The following is an 18,922-nucleotide window of genomic DNA, read 5'->3' on the forward strand; positions in this document are numbered from 1 at the left end:
CAATACAAAAGATTAACACAATTTTGACACCATATACACAACTAAACTTCTGAGTTGGGATGAAGAAGGTGATCTCATCGAGGTCTTAGATTGAAAAGGATTTGAACCAGGGTACATAGAGTGTATAGGCCGCAGTCCTTTGGAGTTAGATTCCCTAATGACCACCATGGTGTGAGGAATGTGATAACCTTCACTTTAAATAAGGCAGGGAAGAGACCTAGCCTTGTAAAGTTTTGATGTAATACTATCAAGTGTTTTAGAACTATGTTTAAGCTTTAGAAAGAAAATAAACTATTGTGATAAAGCATTAAGGAGTTTGAAGTTCAATTGAGTGAGGGTGGAGTTATAAAGACCCCATGCAATCCTATTATGTCTCGGATGACAACTCGACAAACAACACTCTCTCGTTCTTACATAAAAACAATTAAGATTATGGTTTCATATGCACATCCTTACTATAGATAATATTTATATACCATCATATATATTTTACATCCATTCCTAAATATTCTATACATATGTATACGGAAAAAAATATCCTTTGACATATGATATATAGGGTCCATGTTGATCTAGTCATCCAATTGATTCATCTTGATGTCTAGGATTAGTGCACATCCAGATGAGAATGTGGACTAATCTTATCCATTGGTTGGACAACTAGAATTGAATATAGGACAGATCCCATTATATGTGAAATGATGAGATTTGTACTCATGTATAGGGGTTAGGTTTATAAACTAGATCTTGCCTATGGGGCTTCCTAAGGCCTCCTAAGATCTTATCTTCATGTGTAGCCCATAAGATAGTTTTTTCTAAGCTTAAGACTGCATTTGGTTGCATCTCATGTGATTTGGAATCACATGTGATACGGGCCTTAATAGAAATGATAATAGTCAACAGGTCGGACCACACCATCAGATAGAATAGAGCAACATGGGTTCAACAGGGTTCGGTTGAGGCAATGCATTAGTTTGAATCAGGCCAGCCGAGTTCAGTAGTAGAAGACCAGTCAGCAGTAAATAGCGCAGTGAGAGAAGCAACTTAGTGTTCAGTCAGGTCAGGCAAAGGTATGTTGTTGGACAACAGTAGCAAGGGAGGGCATTCAGTTTCAGCAGGCAGAATAGATTTGACAATCTTGGGATTTGATCCATGGGCCACCCATTTGAGTTGGCGCCAATTGGTGGCCAACACTATAAATAATTGTAAATCTGAATTTTTGAGCTTTCTGTAATTTGAGATTTGTGAAATGAGATTCAGATTCATTTGACTCTAGTATGGAGAGATCGGCCTCTACTAGTGAAATGACTTTCTCAGTTCATTCATGAACTAGGAAGAACATCTTCTCATCTCATCTATTCTATTCCTTCTTCATCCATACCGGTTGAAAGTCGATACTCTGATCAGAGTACTCTGATCAAGTATCTGAAATTGCAAGTGGCTGGCTAATTCATCATATTGAAGCATACACTTGTGGATCAAATAAATAACATGCCGTTCGCATACATCATAGGCATTCCTGTGCAGAGCTCCAGACGATTACGATTTATGAGTCGAACACTCATATTCGTCTAATCCAGCCGCAAGCTAAGGGAAATCACAATTCTATCATATGAATTGTTGATTACAGGATCCTTAACAACTTCTGATTCACAGGATTGAGAATGATCCAGATCTATCTTCTCTAAGATAAAAAACAAGATCGTTGGCTGAATGAGAGGAAGACTTTATAAGCTTCAGTGAAAATGAGCAATTGCCCTTCCACTGCTCAAAAAGTCACAACTGAGTGCATATTCAACTGAAGATTAGTTTTATATTGTTTAATCTTCAGATCTGAAGTGTACGCAGGTTGATCAAGTGACGATTGACCATGGAAGGTTCAAGAAGAAGACCGCTGCTTGTAGACAGAGTATCCGATGTCGGAATAAAGTGTTGCTTCCAGCAAGGGCACTGGAATGCCTGTAATCACGCCTGAGTGCGTGAACTCTTGGCGCCGGTGTGCACAAAGATTTCAATTAGCACATGTGCACACCATTGGCAAACATCTAGAGAGTTTGTGAATGCCTGTTTGTGCATTAGCTTGTGCCTGCGTGCACAATTCAAGAGTCAGGCGGTGAAGATCCTTAGCGAAAGCCTTATCACATGAGATTTAGAAAGTGAATCTCATTTGAATAGTACCTCAAAAACAAAAAAAAAACATAAAACTTTTTTTTTATAGAACCCAAAAAACAAGTTTCATAAAAATTGAGTTGGCACAAACCCATGAAGTGAATCTCATTTATGTTAGATTCACTTTTTTACGAGGTCTCATGAGATTTGGAATCTTGTAAGATTTTGAACATGAATCTCTTTTGAAACAATATTTTTACTTTTCAAAAGTACAAGTAAAAACACCATAAAGGTAAGTTTGGTTGCATCTCATGTGTTTTGAAATCACATAAAATTTAAAAAGTGAATCTCATTTGAATAGTACCTCAAAAGTAAAAAATATTATTATTTTTTGTACAAAACCTAAAAAACATGCTTCATAAAAAGTGAGTTGGTACAAAACCCCAAAAGTGATATTTATAAATCGAATTTCATTTGTGTGAATTTCACTTTCTCATGAGATCTCACGAGACTTTGAAAGTAAATTTCTTTTGAACAATATTTTCATGTTTTAAAAACACAACCAAACTTACCCTAAGTATTAAAAGGTTCCTATTTTTCAAAAAACAAAAAATAGCTAATTTAAAATCGGTTTCCTTTGAGATAACTATATACTTGTGGTAATGTGGTAGTCACCTTTTACTTGATTAGGTGATCATTATCGACTTACAATCCATTTAAACTAGATGATATTATTAACATGTAATAGCTTATATTTGGAATCACAATACCGTGCATCAACACAATCTAGTCATCACCATATGGTCCACCAAGCGATACAACAAGGTGGTTGTGAGGATGCTGAGATGAAGGCACTAGATCAAACCTTATTGGTGTTCCGTAGCTTTCAGAGATGGACCACGATGGCAGGGTGGTTGTGAGCCCCCCACCCGGGATTTTAAAGAAAAAGGTGGTAGCCAAATGGCCTCAGGCTACCCTTGAGTTTGAGTCTGTGGTTTCCCCCCCCCTTTTTTAAGGTGAATCAGGACACTTTCTTGGGGTCAATGGGGGGACCCCGGCTTTACTCCACTGGAAAAACAACCCTAGTTACGACATATAAATTCCCAATGCGACTAGGTTTCTAATTCCATAGAAAAACCAAACCTACAGATTCGGATTCACTTTCTCAATCAGAATGAGAAAAACCATCTGAATGTCATTTGACCTTGTAGGAGCCAAAGAAGAAAGGGAAAAATTAAAAGCCAATAAAAGTTTAGAATGAAAACAAAATGGATGTAAAATTTCTCATGTTCAGTTCAGTTCAATTCATTTCTTATGGCAAGATGTTGGGAGAAATAGAAAAAAAATTTATGACTTTAAAATATTGGTAAAAAGTACTAAAAATGCACATAGACAATGTTTCTCCAATTGCCAAAAAACACAATTTTTTATTTAAACAACATATTTTTATTACATTTTAAAATATCATGGTATTCGAACATCTAAGGGTCAGACAAAACAGTGACATTTTATGATAATTTCGAAAACTGAGGGGATATTTTTTTCTATCAAGAAAAGAAAATACTTTGATATTTTTCACTGTCCATCAGGACATAAGATTGATCTGCTGACTTGGTCCAGGTTGGCCAGGTCAACTAGTAGTTATCCTCTGGCATTTTATAATATGATTGTCATGTCAAATAAATTCCTGGAACCATTACATGTCGGGGTGTCAACGGGTCAGTAGGACCCAGGTAGAACCAGACTTGGGCCTGATTTTCGGATATGGAATTGAGTCTGGACTCAGGTCTAATCGGGTCCACTATAAAAGAAACCGTACCCAGACCCAATAAGAACTACATCAACCCCCGGACCATACCCAGCAAAATAATATTTTTTATCATTTTTACATTGAAAATTTGTGGGTCTTAATCGGAACTCCGGTCGGGCCCAGGTCTGGTATAAAATTTCACAATCTATACCCGGATCCATGTATTAATTGAACCCGGGTCTGAACCCGGTCTTATTACTTATTACAATACCCGGACACTGTATGGTTTGGTCCGGGCCGGGTCTGGGTAAACCATACCCATTGACATCCCTAATGACATGGCAGCACCGCGTGGACCTCCCTTGGAAGTGGGTTGCAGGTCCTTCGCTGGTCAGTCATCTCGTGGACTTGTTCAAAACTTGCACTTTACCTGCATGCATATAAGGCACCATAAGCAGGAGCCTAAACCAGGAAAGAAAGACGCGAGATCGATCGATCAATCCCTTCCAACGCTCTTCCTTCCCTCCTCAACGCCATTGCAGCCACAAGATAAAGGTAAGGGCCACACTGTGCAATGAAATCACACTTGATCTTTTTACATTCCACGCCTGAAAAAAACCCCATCCCTTGTGACAAAGAGCCACAATTTTTTTTTCTTTCCTCTCTGTTTCGTATGCTTCAACTTTTGTACAACTGAACTGACAGGCATAAACTGTGATCTAAGGTTTTGCTTACGTTCTTAAAGAAATTACATGAGTACTGATCATACAAGAGCTATTCCGGTTTTACTAAGAATTTTACTAGTCCTCTTTTGCAGTTTTTTCAGGCCTACGTGATCAGAGAATGATGTCAAGCTTTTCAAGCATTTCATCTTCCTTCTCATCTTCCTCTAAAAGCTTTTCGCACGACCAAGTATTTAATCGTGCAGGGCCGACGTATTTGGCTAACATCGATTGGTAAGCTCTCTCTCTCTCTCTCTCTCTCTCTCTCTCTGTTTTACTGATCAGAAGTTTCCTGCTTTAACTTGAATCAGCCATTTCTCTCCAGTGGGTGTAGTGTAATTTCTTCCCCATTACCCTAAATTCGTTTTCAATTCTATCGTGCATGGGTCAACACATCACCACTTCTACTTTGTAGTTTGGAATAATAGTTCCAAAATAAGTAGATTCTCCGTACAGACCCTAAAATCATTTTCGATTCTATCGTGCATATTTCAACGCATCACCACCTCTACTTTGGGAGTTTGGATCAATACTTCCAAAATAAGTATATTCTCCCTACAGAAAATAGAAAACAACAGCATATATAGTTGCCTAATCACGGTGTTTTCTCCTCCTCCTGGTCAGGGAAAACAAGGCTCACCGGCGGGCGATCGCATCCAATCTAGTTTCTGCTGTTTACGTTGATCAAAACGATCGCCAGCATGAGCGTGAGGGCGAAGAGGCATTCGCCCCAGAATGGTGGCGATTCTTTGGCTTTGAGCTCGTCGAGCGACTCCTTGACTCCGAGAACTCATGCTTTGGCGCCATTTTTCGGAGGACTGTAGGGCCATCGTCCACCTTTGCCCCCAACACAGTGATCGCAATCCGTGGCACGAAAACGCCACAAGATTGGGGTGTAAACATTGATTCCTTGCTCAGCCTTCTTGATACAACACAGTGTTTCAAAGTCCTGATGCAAGTCCTGGAACGCTATGCTGCTCCCGATAGAACACCTGATCAGGACAAGATCTGGTTATGCGGCCATTCCCTCGGGGCGACCATCGCCACGCGCGCGGGGCAAATTATGGCTGAGAAGGGAGTCTTCCTTGAGACACATCTGTTCAATCCACCATATGCTATGGATCCCACAACGAAGAACTTGTTTGTAGTGGACCTGAGCAAGGCTTCGATGCGTCTCTTCGCTAGCGCATTGTCGGCCGGTCTAGTCGGGTTTATTTTGGTAGGAACCTGCATTGCCGTAGAAAGAAGCGTGAAGGCTATTGCTGACCTGGTCTCAGACAACCCTGCGTTTGAACATTTGAGCTCATGGGCTCCCTACGTGTACGTGAATCCAGCAGACTTCCTTTGCGAAGAGTACATCAACTACTTCAATCAACGCAAGCGACCTAATGGAAGAAAACTGCCCTATCGGATTGCATCAGCGATTCTTGTAGAAACCGTGAATGAAGGAAAAGTCAAGTTTGGAGAGGCACATGGGATCAAACAGTGGTGGAGAGAGGATCTTTGTGTACGAGCCACGCACTGTCCCTTGGGAGGGGAAGCTCGCGTGCTATGGTGAGTCGGTGTGCAGAAGTTGGCCTGCTAGTGGGTCAGTTGGGATCCGGTCGTCTCTTGTGGGTCTTAGCCTTCTTAGGACTAGTGTTTCTTGCGTCTGTTTTCAAGTCGTTGGTCTTTTAAAGTCATCAGGCATGGTATCCACCATCATGCTGTGAGGTTGGCATAGTGATTGGTTTGGTCTTGTGTGCCCTTGGTGGCCAAAGTCCCATTGCTTGTTGCTACTGTTCTCTGGTATTATCTTGTTGAGTTTGACAGTGTGTATTTCGTTTCTGTGGTTTCTTGGGTTAATAAAACACCTCCTTCACCCAGCACACAACCAGAGCCTTGCCTGTTTGAGCTCAGCTCATTAAAGAAAAAGGAAGATTCAAGCTCAGCTTGACCTCAAGCACATACATTTTCCCTACATTAAATTCACTAAATAAAAAAAAAGAAAAAGGAACAAGTACGCCCAACTCATTGGCGTAGGGCTTTCATTTTTTGTTATTATGCATCTGAGATATGTATGAAGGAGTAGTAACCAATGTCCGCACGTGTGGAGGGGTGACAACCAATTTTCCGATAACGGTTGGGTTACATCAAGGATCTGCTTTAAGCCCTTTCCTTTTTGCGATAGTGATGGATGAGCTTACGAGATCAATTCAAGAAAATGTACCGTGGTGTATGTTGTTTGCTGATGATATTGTTTTGATTGATGAGTCTAGAGCTGGGGTTAATGCTAAGTTAGACTTATGGAGACAGACATTGGAAGCTAGAGGTTTTAAGTTGAGTAAGAGTAAGACTGAATATATGGAATGTCAGTTTAGTAAGCAACGAAGTAGGGATGGGAGTGTAGTGAAGCTTGGTGAGCAAGAAATACCGGTGAATGATTATTTCAAATATTTGGGATCTATCATTCTAAAGTATGGAGAAATTGATGGAGATGTAAATCATAGGATAAAGGTTGGGTGGATGAAATGGAAAAGTGCAACTGGAGTGTTGTGCGATCGTAGAATGCCATTGCGGTTGAAGGGAAAGTTTTATAGGACGACTATTAGGCCCGCTTTACTATATGGTACGGAATGTTGGGCTGCCAAGAGACATCATATTCAAAAAATGAGTGTAGCTGAGATGCGTATGCTGAGATGGATGTGTGGAAATACAATAAAAGATAAGATTCGGAACGAGGAGATACGTAAGAAGATAGGCGTTGCACCCATTGAAAATAAGATGCGAGAGAATCGTTTACGGTGGTTTGGACATATTCGGCGAAGGCCTAATGATGCTCCAGTTAGAAGGTTGGAGAAATGGGAAAATAGATTAGTTAAAAGAGGTCGGGGTAGGCCTAGGAAGACTTGGATGGAGATGATCGGAAAGGATATGAATGCTTTGAACCTCATCGAGGACATGGCATTGGATAGAAATGATTGGAGGAAAAGGATTTATGTGGAAGACCCAAAATGATTTTCTTTTTTGGTTCATATCGCTGACCCCAATTGTTTTGGGATGAAGGCGTAGTTGTTGTTGTTGTTGTATGCATCTGAGCTTCTATATGAGATGAGCTTGTTTCACAAGCCTAATCGATCTCGATGCTGCTGATTATGCTCATCTTCTTCAGAGCTTCTTCTCTGCTCAAGCTATTTGGAACAGGATTAAAGTCAATGTCACAAAAAAATCTAACAATGTCTTAAAAACTTTGTGTTTTTATTAGAACAAAATATCTTGGGAAAATATCACCATATATAAAAATTTAAAAGTATACAGCACATATCTAAAGTGTAAATAAAAACTCAATTAAGTAATATAACAAATACCACAAACAGTTTTTGTCATGTTAATATCATCACAAAATTGCCACATTTTTTTTTTAGGATAACTCAAGGGCAAACCCGCTATCAGGGACCACACATTGGCTGGCCTCAGGCTGCTAAAACCCTTGAGGTCCCTGATTAACATGTTGCTGAAGTGCCACGGCTGATATGGATTTACCGTCTCAATTCTTCGGCCTAATTAAAGGGACCTTTCCATTCTCTGATTTTTGGTGCATGGCCTCCCCTCTTCTTCACCTTGTCGCCCAGAAGGTTTTCATCTCTCTCTTTGCCTCGCCCTCTATCCTCCTCTGCCTCTTCTGGTGTGCCCTCGATCGGGTTTCCTTTCTCTACTTCCACTTCTTGCCGCTTGCCTTCCCCGCCCATGAGATGCCTATTTCCTGTTAGTATTTGACTCAAAATTATACATTTTAGAACCTATGTTTATTTGCCAAAACATCTCCTTCAAACAACCGTTTGTTCATTAGAAAAGGCTTTGTTTAAAAATGCCTACTTTTCTGTTTACTTGCCTGACTCACTTGAAGTATGACAACTAGATTTGGTCATATGCATTTTGGATTTATCAAGAAAATAAAAAATTAAGATTAATTCATGTTTGCAAGCACGATCGTTATAATAAATGTGACACATGCATTCAAGCAAAGTTTTCTAAAAAATATTTTCATGGAGTGGAAAGAAGTCCTAAAATTCTTAAGCTCATACATAGTGATATTTGTGATTTGAAAAATACTCCAACTCATGAGCAAAGATGAGTCATTTAAAAAATTTAAGAAAGTTAATGTTAAAATTGAGAATTTTTACAATTACAAAATTGATTCATTTATGTTAGATAGAAGTAGAGAATATATATATATATATCTCATGAGTTTATAAAATTTTGTGAAGAACATGATATACACAAACAAAATGTTGCACCTTACACTTCTAAGCGTAATAGTGTTGCAGAACAAAAATAATCTAACTTCAATGGATATAATGAATGTAATGCTTATTAGTTCTTGTTGTAATTTTAATTTATGAGAAAAAGCTTTACTTAGTACATGTTATATTTTGAATTGTGTGCCTTACTCAAAATTAAAAGTTAATCCTTATGAATTATGAAAAATAAAAATCAAATTTAAGTTATCTTAAAGTTTGGGGTTGTATTGCAAACTAAGTTAGAACCTAAAACTAGCACGTATGTCTTTATTGGTTACTCTAAAAACAATAAAGCATATAGATTTATGAACTTAGAGACTAAAGTAAATTGTGAATCTATACAAGCTAAATTTAAAGAAGATCTAACTTTTAAAGATTTGCAAAATTTTTCTTATCCAAATATTTTTCGTGAAGCTGTATTCAATTTTTTTTTTAGAACATGAAAAATTTAAAATTTCCAAAAAATAAGAGAGCAGGAAAACCATAGGGTTTTGGAATAAATTTTCATCTTTACATGATTGATAGAGATCCATTAACCCTTTCTGAAGTTATGTTCTCACCTAATACTACATCTTGAAAATAAGCTATTCAAATTGAAATTGATTCTATCATTGAAAATAAAATATGAGATTTAGCTAAATTACCACCTGGTTTTAAACCACTTGGTTGTAAATGAATTTAAAAAAAAAAATTAGAGCAAATGGATCAATTAACAATTAAAGCAAAATCAATAGAAAAAGCTTTAAAAAAAATCCGAGATTGATTATTTTGACACATGTTCGAGTCTCTGGTATCACTTCAATAAGAGTACTTATAGCCTTAACTTCAAATTTCAAACTTAAAATTAATCAAATGGATGTTAAAACTCCTTTTTAAATGATAATTTAGACAAAATTTACATGAAACAATCTGAAGGCTTAAAGTTTGTAAAATGCTAAGTCCTTATACAGATTAAAACAAGCTAAAAAAAGATAGCATAAAAAATTTGATTAAGTAATTTTAGTTTTAAATTTAACACTCTTAAATTTGTAAAATGCATTAATGCTAAGGTTGATTATAAAAACATTGTCACAATTTGCTTATATTAATTTTTAACAATATAAAATGCATAAATGACACTAAGAAATTTTTGTTATTTAATTTTGATATGAAAGACGTGGGTTGTGCTGATGTGATTCTTGAAATAAAACTTATTAGACATGAACATAGATATGGTTTACATGTTGCATTAAAAACTTATTTAGAAATTAATTATTTTGATAGCAAGGTTGTTGACAATCTATTTGATCCTAGTGTTAAATAATTTAAACACACTAGAATAAGTAATTTTCAACTTGAGTATGCTAGTATTATTGGTAGTTTTATGTATGTTATGAATGAGACTAGACTAGACATAACATTTTGCATGAGCAAACTGATCATATATACTAGCAATCTGGGACCTGAGCATTGGGATGCAATTTTAAAGGTCTTGAAATACCTTAAAGGGACATTTGATTATGAGTTATTGTACATGAGAGAACCCGCTAACCTTGAGGGCTACTGTGGATCGACTGACAAGGTATGACTCTGTTAAGTCACTTGTTCACACTTTTTTTGGTCTTCCTTGCCACTTGGTTTATTGCAACTAGTTTGAATTTAGTGGTAGGGTCACAACTTTTTATTTGGTGGCATGGATATTCCAGTTCATCCCATTCTTATGTTGTTGTTGGTTAATAGGCAAGACCTCTGATTTTTTTCACTTTTTGTAATCTTTGTTTTTTTTTTCTAGTTTGTGTCTAATCCATTTGCACTTTTGAAGGTTAAAGCTAATAGACCAAACTCAAATTTCAACAAACTTGGTTCCTACTCACATCCTTACTCCCCCACTCTCCCTCTCCCTCTCTCCTATTAAGATTTTGTCGTGCAAAGGAAATTTTCATGATAATTTTTTTTTTGTTTTTATTAGGAAAATCTAGAAAACATTAATATCAATATATGAAAATTTAAACATATATAATAAAATGTATCAATATAAAAAACATTAAAAATAAAAAATATATACAATTACAAATACCACATTCATAACATGATAGCATAACGATAAAAAGAATCGTTTCAAAATAGGCAAGATCTTAAAATGTTTGCCTTTTTAGATTATAATGTAAATCCAACATTGGATTACAATAACATGATTAAGTTATGAGTACTCCTATGAAAGAAAGTTTGAAAAACAAGAATAATAACACTACAAGAAAATTGTTAATTAGCGACGGAAATTTGCGACGGATTTTTTCCGTCGCGAATTAGCGACAGATTAGCTAGAGAAACAATCTGTCGCTAATTCGCGATGGATTAGCGAGGAAACAACTTTTATCGCTAATCCGTCGCTACTTAGCGACGGATTAGCGACTGCAATTTTTTGTCGCTAGTTCTTATTACAAGAACACCATTTCAGCGATGGATTTAGAGAGGGAACTCTATCGTCGCGAATCCATCGCTAATTAGCGACGGCTTAGCGACAGAGTATATTCCATCGCTGTTTTGGTTTTTTGATTTACGACGGCGTAGCGACGGAATTATTTTGTCGCTAAGCCGTTGCTAAATGTCGCGTAAATCCCTAATCTCATCCCTCTTTCTCTTTTTCCTGTTTCGCTGTCTTGCTCCAGCCCGCCGCCCTCTCCCTACCTCCGCCCGTCGACTCTCGCCACCGCCGCTCGCCTGCCGTCGCTCCCCGTCCACCGCTCGCCAGCCGCCGCTCGCCTGCCGCCGCTGCCCGTCCACCGCTCGCCAGCCGCCGCTCCCCTTTCCTGGCTGTGCCCTCTCCCCACTGTTGCTCCTCCATCGCCAGACTATCGTCATCCTTCGCAAACCCTGCTACCTGCGAACCATCTTCCTCAAAACCCTCTCACCTTCTCCTATCCACCTGATCCCTGCACTACCATCTTCCTTGAAACCCTCGAATACCCAAAAGGACGATCCCGTACATGATGCAAGATCATCGGGGTTCAAGTTTTGCTCGATAGGGGTTTGAGCGACGGAGTTAGATCGTCAGGTTTCTATAGTTCTTGATCGACAGGGGTCTGAGCGATGGGGTTTGATCGATAGGTTTCGTCTGGGTACTACAACGAGCATCCAGTGTTGCCTTAGCGAGGTAAAGAATTCTGTCATCTCCCTTCCTTCTGTAGCTTCTTCTTTCCCAATCTCTATCGCCTTTTCTTTTTTAACCTAGCCGTTGTGCTCTTTCAATCCCTCAAACACTACTGGAGGTGGGAGATGTTTTAGGGTTTCTTTTAAAGGGATAACATGCATCATGATCAGATGCCCTGTTAATTAATTGTTGAGATGGTATTGAAAATTTTTACTTTTCCAAGTGTTTGTTGGGTACCATATAAAATAGTAGCCATTATAATAAAAAACCTCTATGAGTTCTCAGTATGTTGCACCAGCTTGTTCTCGTGTGTTATCTGTATGTCGTGTAACTATTGGATAGAAGATTGAAACAAACCGAAATTTTAACTGTTGTGGAAATTCTTGTATTCTCCTGTATTGTAGCAATGTTTTGCAATAGCACATCAACTTATTTCTTTGATGTTATGTGTAGATTTAACCTCAGTTCCAATTAATGGATGAGATTGCAATTCCTTTGCAACACATTGACATTTCTTTGCCTGTTGTCTAATTGAGACATTTTAACCCTGATTCATTGCGGACTTGGGAGTGCTGTATGAACTTTATGATGCTTATAACTGAGACATCATTAACTCCTGATTCATTCCTGATTTGGCAGTGTTGCATGAACTTTATGTTGATTTTCGTATTTTCAATGCCTTTCAATATGGCCAGGAAAAAAAGATTCATCATGCAGGATATTGAAATTTTGAGATTTGTTGACTGTATCTGCTCATTGTTAGGTGCCTTCTAATTGTATTTGTGCTATATTTAAGATAAGTCTGCTTCTGCAACAATTCGTGTATTTTTCACTTTAATATCACATTGCTATATCATGCAATTGTGGCATGACTATGATTTAAGCAATTTATTTGTATCTGTTATAAGCAATCTTACAATGGGCACCCATTCCCATTGTCTTCTTCATCTTGATAGGCATCATTTTAGCATTCACATTGTAACAGATTTGAGCATCGCATGCATATTTATTGTTTGAACTGAGGGTTTGTCCATTTTTTTCTAGCACCCTAGTTTGTATCTTTGGCATTTCAGACAAGTTATCTTGGTGGTTTTTATTTCTTCAAAAGAGTGTAAAGAAAGTAGCAGTGATCATAATCAGCCCTTTAAAGTTCAAGTTTTGATATTGGGAACATAATTGTCATTTGTACAGTTTGATTGAGGTATGAGTACCAAACAACTAGATATAGATTGAATATGGTATCTGGGAGTGTACGCAGGGGGAGCATTGTGAGCTTTGAAAAATATTCATTTTAACACATTGTTTTTTGCAGATTTCTCAACGGAACTCGCTTGTGCCCTGCCACCCATGGTAAGTAAGTGACAAAAACACTTTATTGTTCAGTAAGTGCCCCGTGGTAAGTAAGTGCCCCGTCATCCCTTCACATGTTATTTAAATTATTGAGTGTAACACTTTATTGTTCACACACTCACTTAGTTGTTGATATCTAGGACTGCTTTGTTGGAGTTCGGAGATCATGCTGAGCATGATTTTAATGTATGAATATGGAAGTGTTCTTATTTTTGGAGTACGGAGTCCATGCTAGGCATGGTAGTAGTTAGTGGGATATTGAAGTGTGTTTGCTGCAGGTACATGTTTGACATTTGTTTGATATGAATTATTTTGATGTATTGCAATGTTTGATGTGATTGTATCCATGCTTACATGTAGTTACTTTCAATTTGATTATGTCTTCCATGTGAAATTGTATACAGAAAGCATGCTTTAAATGAATGTATCGTGTCATGAATAGTTTGCACATGAAAATATTAAGTTATCAATGCATGCATCATAATTCTTGTGATTGTATGACATCATATATTGCATGATAAATTTGATATTTTTTTCATCATAGCATTCTGATGGTTCTCTTTTAACTGGTTAGGATACTATTCGTAACATCATACGACAAAATGACTGCAAATCGTGAATGGATGTACCGTAGGATAGTGGACAATGAGTTATCGCATGAATATATGGATGGTGTTGACAGTTTTATTGAATTTGCAACGACAAGTGTCAGTATAGTAGATCCCACAGGTCGGATTAGGTGTCTCTGCAAGATTTGTAAGAATAATCGATTTGTAGAACCTCATGGCGTTAGACATCACCTATACAGGAAGGGTTTTGTGAGTGATTATCAGAACTGGACGTTTCATGGAGAAAAATTTAGAAACGATTTTGATGCACGTGTGAATGTGGTGCACGATAATCCATATACGAATTTGATATTTGATGCCGCAGGAACAGAACTGGGTTCTGCTATGAGTTCTAGTGATGTAAGAACTGTCGTAGATGAAGAATCACCAAACGATGCAGCTAGTAGATTTTATGATTTACTTAGAGATGCGGATGAGCCACTTTGGAACAGTTGTGAGAGTCACACTATCTTGTCTGCAGTTCTTCAACTAATGAATTTGAAGTCCGAGTATAATTTGAGTCAATCATGTTTTGACCGTTTGTGCATGATTGTGAAGAGTATGTTGCCCAAAGATGAGAAATTGCCACAAAATTTCTATCGTGCGAAATTTATGGTCAACGCTCTAGGTATGGGTTACAAAAAGATTAATGTTTGTCCAAATCACTGCATGTTGTATTTCAAGGAGCAGGAAAACAACATATCATGCCCGTCATGTGGGCATCCTCGGTTCAAGCCAAAGACAAGAGGCAATGGTAGCACGAGATCAAAGGAAGTTTCATACAAGTCGCTCCGCTACTTTCCTATCACTCCTAGATTGCAGCGATTGTATATGTCTTCAAGGACAGCTAAACACATGAGATGACATGCAAATAAAGTTCGACACGATGAAAACAAGTTCACGCATCCTGTTGACGCTGAAGCTTGGAAGCACTTTGATCGTACTCATCAGAACTTCGCAATGGAAGTGCGAAATGTTAGACTCGGTCTATGTACAGATGGATTTAATCCATTTGGGGGTAGATCAACTCCATACTCATGCTGGCCAGTATTTGTAACTCCATACAACCTTCCACCAAGCTTGTGTATGAAACGTCCAAATCTTTTCTTGTCTCTGTTGATCCCTAGTCCAACCTCACCTGGCCAAAAACTTGATGTATATCTAAGGCCATTGATTGATGAATTAAAAGTACTATGGGATGACGGTGTTACCACGTATGATGCCCACAAAAAACAAAATTTCAACATGAAGGCCGTTGTTCTATGGACAATCAGTGACTTCCCTGCATATAGTATGTTATCTGGTTGGAGCACACATGGGAGGTTAGCTTGTCCGTACTGCATGGAGGATTCCAAAGCTTTTAGATTGAGGCATGGAAGGAAGCCTTGCTGGTTTGAGTGTCATCGTCGATTTCTACCCAGCGATCATCCGTTCTGACGTCAAAATAATGCATTTAAAGCAGGCACAACTGAAACGGAAGGTCCATCCTCAAGATTGTCCGGCATAGAGATTCTAAGAAGATTGCGATACTTTCCAGATGTATTAACAGATGCCCGCAGTCCTACACCCTTCCGTGGATTTGGGAAGGATCACAATTTGACGAAAAAATCTATTTTTTGGGAACTACCGTATTGGCCGACCCTATTGATACGACATAATTTGGATGTGATGCATGTAGAGAAAAATGTGTTTGATAATGTGTTCAATACAGTAATGAATATTAAAGGAAAAACGAAGGATAATCTGAAGGTCTGTATGGATTTAAAATTAATATGTAAAAGACCAGAATTGGAACTCAAAGAGTATAATGGCAAAGTACTGAAACCAAAGGCGAAGTACGTGCTCGGACCTGATCAAATAAAACATGTATGTCAATGGTTCAGACAACTGAGATTTCCAGATGGATATGTCTCTAACATTGCTCGGGCTGTGAAGATTGACGATGGACAGTTATATGGGTTTAAGAGCCATGATTGTCATATCTTTATGCAACGATTGATACCCCTAGCATTCCATGATATGTTAGACAAACCTATATGGAGGGTATTGTCTGAGTTGAGCAGATTTTTCAGAACATTGTGCGCATCGGAGGTCGTTGTATCAGATGTAAAGAATCTCGAGGACTCTGTCATCACCACCGTTTGTCTGTTAGAAAAGATATTTCCGCCAGCATTTTTCGATGTTATGGAACATTTGATCATACATCTGCCATATGAACTAAGGGTTGGTGGCCCTGTGCAATATCGATGGATGTACCCATTTGAAAGGTATATGTTTTTTTTATATTTGTCTCTTTAATAACAAATATTTAAAATTTGAAATGTATATTCTTGTCAGATGCATGTTCGACCTAAAAAAAAAGGTTCGTAATAAAGCAAGAGTAGAAGGCTCTATTTGTGAGGCGTACACTTTAGAAGAGATTTCAAATTTCTCATCTATGTACTTCGAACCTCATATTCCATCACGTTACACATGCCCGCCCCGTAACGATGATGGAGAACAAGTAACTGTAGCTGACAAACTGTCGATATTTCAACCACTTGGGCATGCATTTGGTAGTTGCCGATCAAGGCTATTGACAGATCGAGAGCAAGATGCAGCACACATCTATATTCTTTTAAATTGCTCATCGATCGACCCATACATCGAGTAAGTATATGTATATGCAACTCAATTATAAATCCTTTTATGTTCTATATGTGGATACATGGCTCGATAATATAAGTATTTGTGGTTTGCAGACTATTTGATCTGGAGTTGCAAAGCAAAGTTTCACATCTCACTGATGCAGAAGTACAAAAAGAACGTGAAACTAAGTTTGTGGAGTGGTTGAAACAGTTGGTAAAGAAGCTAACATAAATTTTGTACTTATAAACAACACTAAGTTACTTAATTGATCGTGATCACAATAATTGTTTATGTATGTGTGTAGGTTCGCCATGGTGATGTTAAAGATCAAGGAATATGTGATTTAGAAAATGGTCCGACCAAAGTTGTGCAATGCTACAACGGGTATATCGTAAATGGTTATCGATTCCATACAAAAGACTACGGTATAAACAAATCAACGATAAATAGTGGCGTGTGTGTCAAGGGTAGCAGCTACGGTGAAAATGAACATGATTACTACGGTGTTATAGAGGAAATAATGGAGTTGACTTACTTAGGCATGAATAACAGGGTTACGATATTCAAGTGTCATTGGTTTGATCCAACTGCAACAAGACTCGACAAAGCTTCAGGCATTGTGGAGGTGAATCATAAATCCAGGTTTGGAACATATGAACCATTCATATTAGCCTCGCAAGCTCAACAAGTTTATTATACTTCATATCCGAGTATAAAAAAGTTAGATAGAAATGAATGGTGGGCAGTTTGCAAGGTGAAATCCAAACTATACCCCGAGTATGATCAGTTACATGAAGATGAGTTAGCTGAAGACAGTGATTACTATCAATCAGATAATGTCTATGACTTCGCTTATGGTCACGATGTTGCGCATGATATGCATGTCATATCTCCATTGGCCGATAAAACATTCATAGAGGAATGTGATCCAAATGATGTACCAAGTGGATGGGCAAACAATGAAGAAGAAGAAAAAGAAAAAGAAGAAGAAGAAAGTCAAACTAGTGACGAGGAAGAATTCTCAAGCTAGTGAGCAAAATCTTATACTACATACCTCTATTTAAATGCATTGTAATACTTGATGTGAGTTGTATTGCAATACTTGGTGTGAATGATTAAAAAATTTATTTGAATGTATTGTAATACTTGATACGAATGATTCGAATACATTGTAATACTTGATGTGAATGATTTCAATTATCTGAATGTATTATAATTTATGCAACGAATGATTTGAATTAGTGCAATACTTGATGTGAATGATTTCAATTATCTGAATGTATTATAATTTATGCAACGAATGATTTGAATTAGTGCAATACTTGATGTGAATGATTTGAATTACTTGAATGCATTGCAATGCTTGATGTGAATGACTTGAATGCATTGTAATACTTGATGTGAATTATTTGAATGTATTGTATGACATATGTTATTTGTTAGAATATGGTTCGTGGAGGTTATAGTGGTCGCTCATCCAATAGTAGCCAGGCTCAGCCTTCATCTTCACGGGCTCCTGTGATAGGTATATCATATAACTAATTGGATGCTTGATTAGTTCGAATGCGCATTCTGAGAATTTCTAATGTATTTTTTTACAGATGATGTTGCGCCTGTACACGACCCACCTACACCAGTTGATCACACAAGTCAACAACCAACACAGGAAACAGGGTCTTCTCAGGCTGGCACAAGAAGACTCATTCGAATAGTGTATATCGATAATTGACCGTAAGTATTTTGTTTTCAATTATTGCATATCTTTTAAATATTTTATATTGATATTTACTGTGTAACAATTCATGTGCAGCACGAGGTTTGAGCCACAAGAAGTAGTACGGGAGATTAGGAATTCACTTCTTCAACATCTACCAGGACCAGTTGCTCAATGGAAAGAGTACCCAAAGGAGGTGTTAGACAGATTGTGGTCATCATTCATGGTATACAGTTGTTCCTCATAGTTAATGTGTTTCATAGTTAATTTATTTAAGCAATGTCTACAGAATGACTGAAAATATTTGTAGGCTTCGAATCGCTTCGCAACTACGGTGGAAGAAAATGATGCAAGAAAGGTGTGGCAGAAGGTGGCTGCCAATCGATTTGCAGACATGCTGCACACTATGAAGACTGCAGCAAAAAAAGCATCTGGCGTAGTAGATGATCCATTACTGTGGAAGGGCCATGGTCCTATTACTATCAGGAGAGATTACTGGGATGAAATGTGCGATAAGTGGGCGGGAGATGCATTTAGAAATCGCTCTGCGAAGGCTGCACAAAATCGATCGAAGATACCAGAAGCCCATCTACACACAGGTGGATCTAAGACATTTGGGAGCCACTTAAAG

The 18,922-nt window shown here is 37.8% G+C and overlaps 1 protein-coding gene across 1 annotated transcript; it reads left to right on the top strand.

Annotated features, from left to right (window-relative positions):
• The first annotated feature begins 4,197 nt into the window (after window positions 1-4,197).
• LOC149848742 (GDSL esterase/lipase At4g10955-like) lies at window positions 4,198-6,431 on the top strand. Its single transcript, XM_090005139.1, has 3 exons — window positions 4,198-4,414; window positions 4,677-4,815; window positions 5,206-6,431. Exons 1-3 carry the CDS (start codon window positions 4,198-4,200, stop codon window positions 6,137-6,139), a joined length of 1,290 nt encoding a protein of 429 aa, XP_089861265.1. The 3' UTR covers window positions 6,140-6,431.
• The last annotated feature ends 12,491 nt before the right edge of the window (window positions 6,432-18,922 follow it).

This window comes from Nuphar pumila, chromosome 1 (assembly GCF_984573655.1).
Source record: "Nuphar pumila chromosome 1, dmNupPumi1.hap1.1, whole genome shotgun sequence".
Taxonomy (NCBI): domain Eukaryota; kingdom Viridiplantae; phylum Streptophyta; class Magnoliopsida; order Nymphaeales; family Nymphaeaceae; genus Nuphar; species Nuphar pumila.